Source organism: Hypomesus transpacificus, chromosome 11 (assembly GCF_021917145.1).
Source record: "Hypomesus transpacificus isolate Combined female chromosome 11, fHypTra1, whole genome shotgun sequence".
NCBI lineage: Eukaryota > Metazoa > Chordata > Actinopteri > Osmeriformes > Osmeridae > Hypomesus > Hypomesus transpacificus.
The window spans coordinates 5,926,261-5,941,243 of record NC_061070.1 but is presented as its reverse complement, the minus strand read 5'-3'; the positions used below and the strand labels follow the sequence as shown (position 1 = coordinate 5,941,243).

The following is a 14,983-nucleotide window of genomic DNA, read 5'->3' as shown; positions in this document are numbered from 1 at the left end:
TTTCAGCCAAAGCTCATTCACCTTGCTGAATGATAGCTAAAACAGCTGAGGGCCTTAATTTAAATATTTTATTGTTTTTAGTCTTGATTTGTACCAAGTAGAGACAGTATGTCTTCAGAATTTATTAACAAACAAATCCTAATGTTACGTGAGCATTATAAGCATATAATATATACAACGCTGAGTGTTATTGACCAATTTGTGTATATAGCATTATACAGTAATTATTGTATATACTATGATAAACATATCAAATATACCACCCAGATTTGTTTTGTTAGACTTGTAAAACAGAGCTGTGTGGTATACTGTTTATTTACAAAAACTAAACAAGAGTGTTCATTTCACAGCATCTATCCCAATGCCCCCTTCTTGGGATAGAGGCTATCAACTGAACACTCACTTTTAGTTTTTGGTGTTGTAATTTGCCTACAATACCACCCACAATGTTATAGTTTATTATGGATGTGATGATGATGTGGATGACATTATATTCACTGCGGCCCTCTCAGGGACACATGGGACCCATTCCAGTTAAACCCTATCGGGGCAGAGAAGGAGCAGACAAGGCATTGCTTTGAACTGGCGCAGTACCTAGTAGCAGTGATAGTGGGTTTGCTGGTCCTTGCCAGTGCTGTCATCAGCAAGGTAACCTTAAATTATTGTTACTTTATTATGAACTGGCCAACACAGAACAATGACATTCTTACTTGCAAGTGCAAGTTGGCCTATCTTATATGTTTTCAACTGAAAGTTATTGTTGTTGTTAAGACTGTTTGAAAGAATTGTGAGTGTAGAAGGATTTTATCAAAAAGCAAAAATATTTTTAATTTAGATGACTAATCTAGATTTTTATTGACTAGTCTACATTTTTATTTTATTGACATTTATTATTGACAGTGTTTATAATTATCTCCAGATTGTCCTCCCTTCCTGATTGATGATGTTGTCATCCTCATGACAACCTGTTTTACGGGGTATTTGACTTTCTTCCCAATGGCACTGATTTTGTTCTGCTCTTTGTACTCTCTTATCTTTCTTTCTCTCTGTCTCACTAACATAAACACACAAACACTCACTAGGGCACTCTGCTGGTGCTGTCCACGTTGTCAAGTCCCTCCTCTCTGCGAAGCCCTAAGCAGAGACAGTTCTACATGCTGATGCTTGTGTTGTGCCTCATTTTCCCAAACCTGCTTGTCTTCATAAAGTCTCTTTGGAAATGTGCATTCAAAAGCTTTGTCAAGCCCAACATGAAGACCTTGGGCCTGGTATGTAATGAATCACAAAAACAACATGATCATGATAAGTTACCAAATAACTTTTTTCTCGATTGCTTGAACACATTTGGCAACAGAACAGCATTTACTTTTCCAACAAGTTAACACCCAGTCCCAAACTGTTACACAAACAAAAAATACACACAACACTTAGCAAAACATACAAATTGCCATTTAATGACAAGGCTTTTCAAACAATCACTACACAATGACCCAATAAATACAAACTACAACTACCTGCAATATATACAATACCATTATAGTGCTTTCACACCTATTAGTCCGTTTGCTTGGTCCAAATCAGTGCATGAGTTGCTACTTTGTTGCATTTTTCATTAGGTCCGGTTAACAATGACGTTTAAAAAAAACAATAGGTGTATTCGACTTCATGCAGCGCTAGCGTTGTTTGCAGCCTCCTGTACCCCGGCTGCAGCCGACTGTCGGCGCCGCCGGCACTGCATGAAGTAGAACAAACCTATTGACACACGGTCAAACAGGTTGTTAATCTATTGGACAGAAAATGTGTGAGGGAAAATCACTTCCTTGTCACGAACAACAATGGATCAACAGCAGCATATTGCGATTGCAATACTATCTTTAATTGTTATGATTTGATGTTGCACGACCACGTTTTTTTGGGTTGCTCTTTGGTCTTTTACTCAGGATTATATCCAGGTTATCAAACCATGGGAATATTTTGTTTTCGTCCGACAAGCTATCACTTTTCCATAGAACATCACGCATTTTTAGCTGTCTACGTTTTTTAACGTTCAACCAACATTGGTCCACTGTGCAATAACGACCCTTTATTTCAGTATATCACTAAATAATTTAAATACCTTGCTACTCTTATGTGTCTCCACAAGTATCTCTGCAATATGATCATCGGCCCATATTTGGCGAAGAGCCTTCACTTCATCATTCCTGCACGTTTTCGTGTATATATAAGCCACTTAAAGCCACTTAAGAAACTTTCGACATCCTCAGAAGAGGGTTCCGAGTACACACATCAAGTTTGGTGGTTTTGAAAATAAAAAATCATTTTGATAGTTTGTGTGAGGACTGCATTGACTATATACAGCTTGACTGCAGGTATCTAGCGTCTGCGGTCTACCTGGCTTCCTTTGCAGTGGCTTACATATATGTTACGTTTTAGTGTATATATTATATATAATAACATAGTATACCCTCTTCTTCATATATGTGCCATTTGATACGATAATTATTGCATATACCATATTCTGTGGTTCCAGAAGATTGACCTGGATGTTCTCCCTTGCAGTGCTGTTTTAGCACACTTTCAAAAGAGGTTCACGATAATGGAAGTGATTTGTACCAACAAATGATTTAAAAGCAGGGTAGGTAATGTTGTTGAGAAGCACTTTTTGACATACTTGCTGAAAGAAACTTAACATAAACCAATAAATCTAAAGGTTTGACAGTAAAATGAAGTCAATCTAATATCTGTGGGCATCTCAGGACTGTAATAAGTACAACAAATCATTAAGGTTGGACTGGCACTAATGATTGGACGCTCCTTGTCTGTCTCTGTCTACCTCCCGGCGTTAGTTAGGCAGTGCTTTCATGTGTTTTGGAGGAGTGGCGTTTAGGAGGGGGGGGGGATATTTTGTTTTTAATCGTTTCAAACTCAAGCTGAACTTTGCAAAACTTACAATATATAAACCTATAATATAATGAGAAAAAGTTTAAGTCTTTTATTGTCAGATGCACAGAACAACACAAGGTCAGACTGGGCACTGAAATTCTTACGACAAGAAGATGCAAAGCAATCTGGCATAACATAACATATAAGTCTTCAGAACATAGATTACACCTATGATAAGCTAAAATATAATATGTTTCCTAAATATACAAAATAATATACAATACAGTATACTAAACCTCTGATACACATAATAACCTTATAAAAAACTTTTAAAAAAGGATACCATTGCATTTGTTAGGTGATAATGGAGATATAACTGATCCCAGTTTCATTAAAAGTGTCAAGAATCGAGAAAAACTGTCAAATGTTTCATTCAGAAATGTGTAATAATTTTTTTTACAAATTGTACCTTAATAAACAACTCATCAATTGACCTATCGCAAAAGCCACGCCCCAAAACGGCTTTGACCAATCCTACCTTAACTACTGGTCACTACTTGAAGAAGCTCTGTCAAGCTTTCGGTCGTTAAAGTGCAAAATGCAATACGGAACAAACAAGTCCGATAGCAAGTACCCCTGAAAAAGTAAAACAGTGTGGCATGCCACATTCTCAGCTGAATATCTTATAGATCCTGATCTACTTTTGTCTGTTTCAATGTTCAGGCTGTTTATCAATCCGAAGAACGCTAAGAACATACTTGCGTTCTTGAGAAGAACATTCTTAACAAGCGCATGCGAGAACAGTCTTGCAAGACCGCAAGGACGGCAAACAATTTAAGGGTGCTTTCACACCTATTAGTCCGTTTGCTTGGTCCAAATCAGTGCATGAGTTGCTACTTTGTTGCATTTTTCATTAGGTCCGGTTAACAATGACGTTTAAAAAAAACAATAGGTGTATTCGACTTCATGCAGCGCTAGCGTTGTTTGCAGCCTCCTGTACCCCGGCTGCAGCCGACTGTCGGCGCCGCCGGCACTGCATGAAGTAGAACAAACCTATTGACACACGGTCAAACAGGTTGTTAATCTATTGGACAGAAAATGTGTGAGGGAAAATCACTTCCTTGTCACGAACAACAATGGATCAACAGCAGCATATTGCGATTGCAATACTATCTTTAATTGTTATGATTTGATGTTGCACGACCACGTTTTTTTGGGTTGCTCTTTGGTCTTTTACTCAGGATTATATCCAGGTTATCAAACCATGGGAATATTTTGTTTTCGTCCGACAAGCTATCACTTTTCCATAGAACATCACGCATTTTTAGCTGTCTACGTTTTTTAACGTTCAACCAACATTGGTCCACTGTGCAATAACGACCCTTTATTTCAGTATATCACTAAATAATTTAAATACCTTGCTACTCTTATGTGTCTCCACAAGTATCTCTGCAATATGATCATCGGCCCATATTTGGCGAAGAGCCTTCACTTCATCATTCCTGCACGTTTTCCCTCAACTAATTTCGCTGCTTATGAGTGGTATGGCTGTCTCCGCCAAGTGTCAATTGTCACCCTAAGGGTGCTTTCACACCTGACATGTTTGGTCCGTTTCAGTCGGACCATGGTGTGTTTTCTCTCAAAGTCCAGTTCGTTTGGAGAGGTGAGAACACGCCTTCGAACTCTGGTGCGGACCAAACAACCGAACCATGGTCCCCCTAAAAAGACGGGACTCGGTCCGGTTCCAAGTGAACCATGGTTTGATTCGCTTTTGGTCTGAATGTAATCGGACTTAACATTGACCTATTCCAGGAAGCAAACCAAAATGTAGTGCATTGTGGGTTGAAAAAGGAATTGACACTTGACGGAGACAGCCGTGCCACTCATAATGCAGCTAAATTAGTTGAGGGAAAACGTGGGGGAATGATGAAGTGAAGGCTCTTCGGCAAATATGGGCTGATGATCATATTGCAGAGATTCTTGTGGAGACACATAAGAGTAGCAAGGTATTTTAATTATTTAGTGATACACTGAAATAAAGGGTCATTATTGCACAGTGGACCAATGTTGGTTGAAAGTTAAAAAACGTAGACAGCTAAAAGAGCGTGAAGTTCTATGGAAAAGTGATAGCATGTCGGACGAAAAAAAATCACTCCCATGGTTTGATAACCTGGATATAATCCAGAGTAAAAGACCAACGAGCAAGCCAAAAAACGTGGTCGTGCAACACCAAATCATAACAAATAAAGATAGTATTGCAATCGCAATATGCTGCTGTTGCTCCATTGTTGTTCGTGACAAGGAAGTGATTTTCTCTCACACATTTTCTTTCCAATAGATTAACAACCTGTATGACCGCGTTTCATTGTTTTTTAAAAACGTAATTGTTTTTTTTTTTTTACAAACGTTGGTCACTTAAAACAGGACCGTGTGAACATTAACCAGACCTAATGAAAAATGCAACAAAGTAGCAACTCATCCACTGATTCGGACCAAGCAAACGGACTAATAGGTGTGAAAGCACCCTAAGATGTGTGTGTTCTTGCAATAGGTGTGTTCGACTTCATGCAGCGCAGGCGCCTGCAGCCCGGCTGACTTGAAGCAGCCAATGGCATTCTCAGCTTCAAGGCAGCCGGCTGCAGCCAACTGTCGGCGCCGCCGGCGCTGCATGAAGTCGAACACACCTAATGACTTCTGGGAAATCAGATGCGTTCTCGCTGGCCAAGTCACCAACCGATGCATCCTCGATAAAAAGGGGGGAACAAGAACACTTCCAGGTATTTTTGGCGTTCTTGGTGACTTGTGTTCTTTGGATAGGAACCATACTTGGGCAATGAAAGATGACGTCAAACGAGTTTGCAAGAACACAAGAACGGAAAAAACGTGGATTGATAAACGGCCACTGTATTGCTATTGTACTCTCTCTGAAGCCCTACAAGCTATTAGATGTGAGATTACATTCGCAAAACTGGATTTAAAAATGATGGTTACTATTAGCTAGTATGATTAGGCCTACTTATAATATTATCTTATTAGTAGCTAGCTTTTAGAGTTACTATTACCAACAAACTAAACTAACCGCTGTAAAGTAAAGCTAGATAAAGCTAGAGGCCAGGTAGGTACCGAAGCTAACGTAATGTGATGCTGTATCTAGCCACTATTACTAGTATGATATTAGCAATAGTAAATCATATTAGTAAGTAATCATTTAAAATCCAGTTTTGCAAATATTATCTCACATGATAACATTGCAAAGTGTTGCAAGCTCTAGCTAGACCATAACAACAGATTACTAGCCAGCTACACTCCAACAGTACATTGCCTACTTTAATTCATATTACAATCGGTTTCCCCTCGATCTGGAGTTATTACTCCAAAAATCACCATCCAATCACTTACACTGACAGCATGCAGCACTTATACAGCAGTTTAGTACCAGCTATACAATGAAGCAACGCTTGACGAACTAACAATGGTAAATAAGGTGGGCGTGGCTTATGCCAAAGGTCAATTGATGATGATTGACAACATAATACTATACATCTTTTGTCTCCTATAACATTGTCTCATCTGGCATCAAGCTATGTGATCAATTCCTGATTTTCTTTCACTTAAGACATGTTTTAAACTGTGCCTCTGATGTACCAGACTTGTGATCTATAAAGTGTCCTTCTGTGTTCCAGATGTGTATAATCGAGTGTCTGGTGTCTCTGGGCACCTCTGTCCTGGTCTTAGTGGTGATGCCCCAGTTTGACGTCCTCACAAATCTGTTCATTTCTGGAGGTGTGTGCATCCTGTCCTCAGTCCTACAGATCGTCTTCCGCCTGCAAAAAGAGAGCTGGAAGATCATCTTCCCAATTTGCTCCCTCATCCTGGTCCTGGCAGGTTACTTCTTGCTGGGAATTGACTACTATGTACGTGTGTCTTCCTACATGGCCAATCAGGAAAGTGACTGTTTTGTGTATGTAGGTGTGGGTGTGTTTGCCTCCCTATTGGTGTCTCTAAACTGGTGGGAGAACTCTCTGCAGGCCAGCAACAGCATCCAAGAGATGCTTACAGAGCTGGAGGGCTTCAGGGACTTTGTGTTTGTTTTGACCAGCATCCTGAGAACTCTGATAATAGCAGCCGTCTATTTCATCTACTACAAGCTTTTTACTAACACAATTGTTTGGAGCGACTTCTACTTAGGGGAAGATAAGGAGAGCCTGAAAATTGGCCTAATCGTCTTCTTCATGCAGGCTTTCTTTTCTGCTGCCTGCCATTGGTTTGGTGTTGTGGCATGTAAGATCCATGCCATCCGGATGAGCTTTGCATTACCAGTGTGTTCCACTGGTCCAGCTATGCTTATCCTGGGAATAATCCTTTTCATAACACAGGCAGATAAGTTGGAGGGTGTAGACTCCACTTCTATCCAGGACTTCTGCTCCAGTCTTGTGGAACTGAGCACGAAGAACACCACCCCAGTGGTTCTGCTGGAGCTCACCAGAAGCATCTGTAGAACGTCTCTGAACAGTCCATATTTGACCTGGCCATTCTCCCTGCTGGCCCTGGAAGGCATCTGCATGTGGCTGGGCTTCATAACCAGCACCTACTACGTCTGGAAGATCAAGGTGCAGCGGATCGAAAGGACCTCCCAGCTCTTTGTGCGCCGCCTCTATGAATCAGCGTTCATTGACCTGTCTCTGTTGCTCAACACCAAGATGAAGGTGGTCCGCGCCAGGAACCAGGAGAGGTGAGTGCACACCTATCTCACAAGTCAAAACGTATTTATCTAAGGTTATACAGTATTGCAATTCTCCTCTCCCTGCTTTTAGTAATGATGATCTGGAGAACTGTGTTATCTACCTATGTGCCACCATGTGGCATGAGACCTATGATGAGATGCTGAAGATCCTGACCTCGATGTTTAGGTGAACTGAAACTTCATAGACAACATTCCAAAACCAATTATCATTGATATACTCTGAGGAAGAAGTTTAATTTGTGGTTAATGTTTCAGATTGGACCGCTACAGAGGTGACCCCAAGGAAGAGCATAAAGACGTTTTTGACTTTGAGTGTCACATCTATGTAGACGACTCATTTATGATAGAGAAGGGGACAGGCAAGAAGCTGGTCAACAGTTACGTCAACGACCTTATTCATGTCGTCATAGAGGTGTACAGGTAGCAAAGTAAAACACACGCTACAGATGGTGGCCAATTACCTTGAGCAGAGCGTTGCAGCAAAAAAAATTAAAAGTGCCAAGACGCAACAATATCTATATTGTATGTTTACAGGAGGAGCCACTGGTTCCAATTCACAGTTCTTAGATCATGTACAAGGAATACCAGACCTGCCAACATGTACGCATTTTGAGTACCTGGTACGCGTTTTGACATCAAAGTACGCTGGTACGAGTTGATGGTCTAAAAGTATGCATAACGCTCAATGATGCATTGCCGGTTTTCAACGGGTTCAACCTTTAAAGTCTGTGCCGAGTCGCCAAAGTGTACATGGGAAGCTGCAGTGGAGCAAGGAGCAAAGGGGGGGGGGGGGGGGGGGGGGGGGTTGACCAATCACAGACCCCCTTTCCTTACTATCGTTACTGTCCTCTGGATGACCCTCGAAATCAAGAGAGTACAAGGTTACTCTTCAGTCAATAGAATCAACCGCTGGTATCAGTTAGCGATTTTTCACTCTGACTTAGCCTACCTCTCTAACTGACTAACTCTCACTTCTCGCCCACATTTCGCAAATTTGAAACACACTGAAAGGTAAACTGACGAGTAATGCAGAGATAAGACTAAATGTATTTAGGCTCATTTAATTTGAGCCCAACGATGTTAACCATGGGGTCTCTGCGCTCGATTTAAAATGGCAAATAGATCTAGAGCTTAGTGTCTTGGCTGTGTTACAAATGGTTTAACGTTATGTTTTTCTTGGTGTTATAATATAAGACTAATTTCAGACAAACTCTTTTAGTAGGCTACCATGGCAGAACCCCGAAAGAAAAGGTTGCATGCACCTCAAAAATGTATTGAAAGTTACCAGGAGAAATGGCCATGCCTCCGTTCTTCCAGGCTTACCCACCATGCTTTCTGCACAGTGTGCAATGTCGATATTGACATCAGTCACCAAGGAGCAACAGGTAACGAACACAGTAGCCTATGATGCATATTATCAGTGAATCATATGGCCTACCTGTCAAGTTTGAACATGTCCGATGTTCTCAAATTCATGCTCAGAAGTCCATAACAGCCTTCTACGGTGTACACATAGGCCTACGCACAGCTCTTGTGAAAAAAAACTTGACGAAACATGACAATTGACAGGTATGAGGCTGTGTTAAATAAGTTAATGTATATGTTAATATGATAGTGATACATCTAATACTACATGTAATATATATATATATATATATATATATATATATATATATATATATTTTGATTGCAGACGCCACGTTGAAGGGGCAAAACATAAATCATCAGTCCCGAAATAACCATAAAATCTTTTGCATAACAGGATACGCGCACAATATGCACAAAACATTTTTTTCAAATTTTACAGCAGAGCACAATTTGCTGCTATCCATTGCTGATCATGCAGGGCCATTATTTCAGAAAATGTTCCCTGATAGCCAAATAGCCAAGCAGTACAGCTGTGCAAGAACGAAGACTGCAGCCATAGTCAATACGCTGTCGGTGAATGATGAACAGACCATCACCAACCTTATGACCCAATCCCCATACAGCATAGCAACTGATGGCAATACGGACATGGATGATGCCAAACTCTATCCTTTGGTTATCCGAATCTTTGATCCCAGCGTGAGCAAGATTCTTCAATTGTGCTCAACAAGGTGGCTATCCCTTTGCCAATGTGTGAATCGCCTACTTCAGCAGTGGGAACCGCTGACCGTGTTTTTTTCAGAAGAAGCTGCAGGGACGAAGAAGCACCCAAAGCCATTAAACTCCTCAGCTCGTTCTCTTATAACCCCAGCTGCCCCCACATCCTCGTCCACTCTTACAGCAAGCAACAGCAAGTCAAAAGGTGGAAACAGGCCCTTAACAGTCAAATCAAGACAGCCGAAGGCAGCAACTGCCACTCCCACACAGCCAAAGGCAGCATCTGCCCCCCCCCACAAGCAAAGGTAGCATTTACCAAATCCATAAAACCGAAGCCCACGCCACTGCCATACAACCAAAGGCAGCACACGCCACTCCCATACAACCAAAGGCAGCACACGCCACTCCCATACAACCAAAGGCAGCCCACGCCACTCCCATACAACCAAAGGCAGCACACGCCACTCCCATACAACCAAAGGCAGCACACGCCACTCCCATACAACCAAAGGCAGCCCACGCCACTCCCATACAACCAAAGGCAGCACACGCCACTCCCATACAACCAAAGGCAGCACCCAACCCCACAGTCAGCCCAAGCCAAACCAAAAGTGTTTGACCTAAATTAATTTGTTTTCAAGCAGACAAAGGTGGGTGAAATGCAGAAGAAATTGTCTCATAAAAAGGCAGAGAAAGAAAAGAAAGAAGAAAATACAGAGTTGACAAAACCAAAGAAGGTTTACAAATTCTTGAATGATCCACAGTCAAAGCTATATGCATTGTTTTTAAAACGGGCCATTCCATTCCAAAATCTTCAGAAGGAAGAACCGTGTATCCAAACCTTACTTCAAACATTAGAGCTGCAGCTTCAAAAAATCTTGCTTGCCCTCTGCCAACCGGAATATGTGATGAAAATGATGGAAGAGATAAAGAAAGGATGTCAGCCCACTCTTTACAAAAAGAGAGAGTACCAGCTGCCTGATCACGAGTTGTTCATTGGCCATGAGACACATGCATTCATCAGAAGTCAGGATAACCTTAAGTTAGAAGGATTCTTCAGCGATGTGCGGAAATATTTCACAACAGCAGTTGATTACATGGTCTCCAAGTTCCCCTATGGTGATGAACTACTGCAACATGCTGCAGTGGCTGACATAAGTAGACGCCAAACTGTCACATTTTCTTTTCTAAGGTATTTCATGGAGAGGTTCCCCTGCTTGGTGCCCAAGGGAGTCACAGTGGATGATGTTGAAGAGGAATTTCGGCTGTTTCAAACCACAACCTTGGATGATGGTATCCTCTCAAAGGGGGCTGATGAAGCATGGAGAGAACTGGGTATGATGCTAAGAGGAGGAAGAAAACCTTTTGCAAGCCTATCTTCTGTCATGCTTGGTGTCCTTGTAATTTTTCACAGTAATGCAGACTGTGAAAGAGTCTTCAGTTTGGTGACAAAGAACAAGACTAAGGCCAAATCCCAATACTCCCCCTTACCCCTTCCCCCTTCCCCTTAGTTTTGCGCGTTCCCGTGAGAGCTAGTGGTGTCCCAATACAGTTTTGAAGCTAGGGGAAGGGCTAAGACTAAGGGGTATACACCCCTTAAAACCAAGTAAGATCGGGAGCTTACTTGAAACCTAGGGCTATGTGAAAACTGCGCGACCGGCAACAATGGCGACCAAATCATCCAGAGAGTCCGATAAATGTTATATTATCGGCTTAATTAATTGATTATGACAGTCTTGTTTTGTGTTATACACGGTCATGAACATATATTTGCAACCATTTTCTTAATTGAAACGTTTCTAAAAATCGTTAGTTTGGTACGTTAATGTTACAGTTCTGAATTGCACAACAGTCCCGCATTTCTTTGACTAGCACGTCTACAGTTCTAAGTAAACTCCATTAGCAGCGAATTTCGTTTAATATCAGTGCATAACGCTACTTGCTTTGGAGATATCGATACGTGCTAGATGACGTACCTGTAACCAAGTGGCGTCCCATTTCCTAGGGCTATGTAGCCCTTACCCCTTACTTTCGAGGGCCAAGGGGAAGGGGTAAGTTAAGGGGGAAGGGGAAGGGGTAAGGGGGAGTATTGGGATTCGGCCTAAGTACCGTGCCAGCCTTAGCACAGAGATGCTTAGCTCCCTTGTCACCAGAAAAGTCATGATGTCTTCCAAAGACACTGTGTTACATGGAGAACTTCAGTGACACATTGTTAAGAAAGGCCAAGTCTGCCACCTATGTAGCCAATTCTACTGCAAAGACTGCAAGTGCAAATGTTGGCGCAAACTAAGGAAGTCCTGTATGGAGGATTTTGCTGCTAGAATTTTTCCAGTTAATTTAATATTTTGATTAATCTATGATTACATTAACTCCAAGAGTTATCTCCATTCTGAGTTAGACCCATTTCTGTTCTGAAAATAAATCATGTGTCTTTTCAAAATATATAATGTGTTATGTGCGCACCTACATGATCTGACATCCAACCCCCGCCGCGCCCCCCCACCGCCCCCAGGGTTGGCACTCAAAACAATTTTCCAAAGTTGGCAGATCTGGAATACTGATCCCATTGTCTATAGCAGGGGTGGGCAATTCCGGTCCTCAGGGCCACTGTCCTCAGAATCAGAATCAAAAAGGGATTTATTCGCCATGAAAGTTTGCACAGACAAGGAATTTGCTTTGGCAGGTAGGTGCATACAATAAACATATAGGAATCTTAAATTTAGATATATGGTCTAACTAAACTAAGGATACATAAACTAGCAATACTAAGTGGAATATAATTAAAATAAAATGTACAATAAAATAAAATATAATTTGCCAATTTACAGTATAAGTCCTGTATGTTTTAGATGTTTCCCTGCTCCAACACACCTGATTCAAATGAATGGTCATTACCCAAATTCCACAGAGCTTGATAACAACCCAAGGGCGTAACCACGCATTCTTTGGGGGGGTCGTGTCCCCCCCCAATATGCAGCAGAAAATATGTAAAATTTAAAATCTCCTTTTATGAACCGTGTCAATGGATTGGTCTCTTGTTATGTCTTATTTATTTTAAACGTATTTCCGTTTGTTAAGAAAAACATAAGTGTGTGAATCCCGCAGACATCACAACCAGCACCCCCCCCCCCCCCCCCCCCCCCCCCCCCCCCGCTTGGGACGCAATCAGGCCGGGCGATATGCACCTGTCTCTAACAGAAATGACCAGTGGACAGTCTCTCACGATTTCCGGAATATTGTATAGCATTTGTGGGAGTCAGGAAGCCGCTATTGAAATGCTGGAGACTCAAACTACTCAAACAAGTGCACGACATTAACGTTATCGTTCTCAGCCACTCCCTCTGTTCGCTGATTGGACCTACAAAAAATGTGTGTCTGGAAACCGACTTCAGAGCCGAGCTCCCAGACCTAGTACAGAAGCAAAATCCAAATTTAGCGGAAGTACGTAGGAGGGCAGAGCCAGGCTAGGACAGTGGCCCCTGAGGACGGGAATTTTCCACCCCTGGTCTAGATACCCCCTAACTAGATACAGTAGTTGTACATTAACCCCCTATTCACACTGGATCAATGGTGCAGTTTACACAGTTATACATCATGGACAATGATCATAGACTTATATATTAATAGACACAGCTCGATTTTTCTTCCAAGATTCCAAAAAGTTTTCCAGTTTTCTCCCTTTCATTCCAACGGCAGTCTCCCTTCTCTAGAGAACTTTGTTTTTGTAGGATAACCCCCCCATCCGTCCATCAGCAAATCTCACCCTACCACTTTGACTAACACATTTATCTGCGGGAAACTCTGGGTAATATTATCTGCGCAGGGCCTATACGTTGTTCTTTTAGCTTTGTGTTTTTGGTTTTACTGCTAAAGCATTGTGTCGATAAACTTGAATATTTGGCTCTGTCGTTGTTCTAGCTCGGCAAAGCAAGCTAAATTAAGCCTATACCTGTTACTATTATAATGATGATGAGTGTTGCTTACTATTACTAGCTTATTGTTAATGCCATCGTTGTGGTGTTAACTGACATAAAGTTCTAACAATATAACGACCATAACAATATTTTGGTTATCAGACATGATCGTCTTTGCTCCAGAATAACATGTAAAATCTGTAATGACGCCGTAACATGCTCGATATTATAACTGAGCATATTAGGCTATAAATACGTCTGTTATGGCATGAGCATATAGCGTTCATTAGCCTACAAATTGTTACACACGACATGAAAACTTCACTTTAGGAGGTTATTTAACATTAATCAGTCCCCCCAGGATTTCGCGGGCCTTTTTTTGTGATAGTTGCAGGCAAAAATTCCAGATTTCGCGGGAGCTTTTCCAAAAAGTTGCGATGATAGTTGCAGTGTTTATAGGTGTTTGTTGCGATGAAATTGCGGGAGCAAGGGAAAGTTGCGATAAAAAGTTGCGAATTTCCCTCTTTGTAATTTTAATTGAGTTATTAGTTGAAAATTAAGTAATTAACAAACATTCATTAAAGAATGAAACTAGGGTGACTGGATGTCCTCTTTTACCCGGACCTGCCTCTTTTCGAGACCTAAAATTTGCGTCCGGCAGGGATTCCAAAATTGTCCGGGATATTTGTGTTTCTCTAGGTCTTTCACAAACTATTACGCCCTTACAAGTTTTGGAAAGGGTATCTCCCTTACGTTCCACCTTCTTGCGCGAGCACTGACTGTAGAGAAAACTACACTATTGCATGCCGCACGACCAGCACCACCCGGACTACTTCGACCTGACGAAGTGTCCTCTTTTTCACAAATTCAAATCTGGTCACCCTAATAAAACCATTGAGAAATGGACCCCTAAATAACCTTACCAACATGCCAATTTTCATCATATCCAATTTGGTATCCTTTTCCAACCAGGATTTACATTTGCAATGAAGGGAGGAATCTCCCTTTTTAACAAAAAAGATTGAAATCTACATCTGTATGCAATACAGGCCTCTACGCAACTTCGGCACTCTCACGCTTGCCAAGCACAAACAGTAGAAGAAAGCACAGGCAGCGATTGACTGGTTGGGTAACCCTGGATACAGGACTGTTAACGGTGTGTTTTTCATCTGGAAGTCTCTAGAAATCTGGCACCTTATTGAACGAAATTAAAAAGAGTGAAAGGGTTCACAGATACCAGAATAAATGCGTTCACAGTATCGTTCATCAGGCAGTAATACAGTGCGTTCAGTTCACGTTCACCAAAATTATGAACGAGTTCATGAACTTTCGTTCAATGAATGCGTTCAGGCACAAC

General features: G+C 41.5%; 1 protein-coding gene across 1 annotated transcript in view; it reads left to right on the top strand.

Moving 5' to 3' along the window:
• chs1 (chitin synthase 1) overlaps positions 1-14,983 on the top strand; it is a 39,975-nt gene that overhangs the window by 500 nt on the left and 24,492 nt on the right. Inside the window, exons 2-6 of the mRNA XM_047029874.1 lie at positions 513-648; positions 1,083-1,268; positions 6,567-7,615; positions 7,698-7,793; positions 7,883-8,047. Of these exons, the coding sequence (XP_046885830.1) occupies positions 513-648; positions 1,083-1,268; positions 6,567-7,615; positions 7,698-7,793; positions 7,883-8,047 (1,632 nt within the window). The remainder of the gene's footprint in view (positions 1-512; positions 649-1,082; positions 1,269-6,566; positions 7,616-7,697; positions 7,794-7,882; positions 8,048-14,983) is intronic.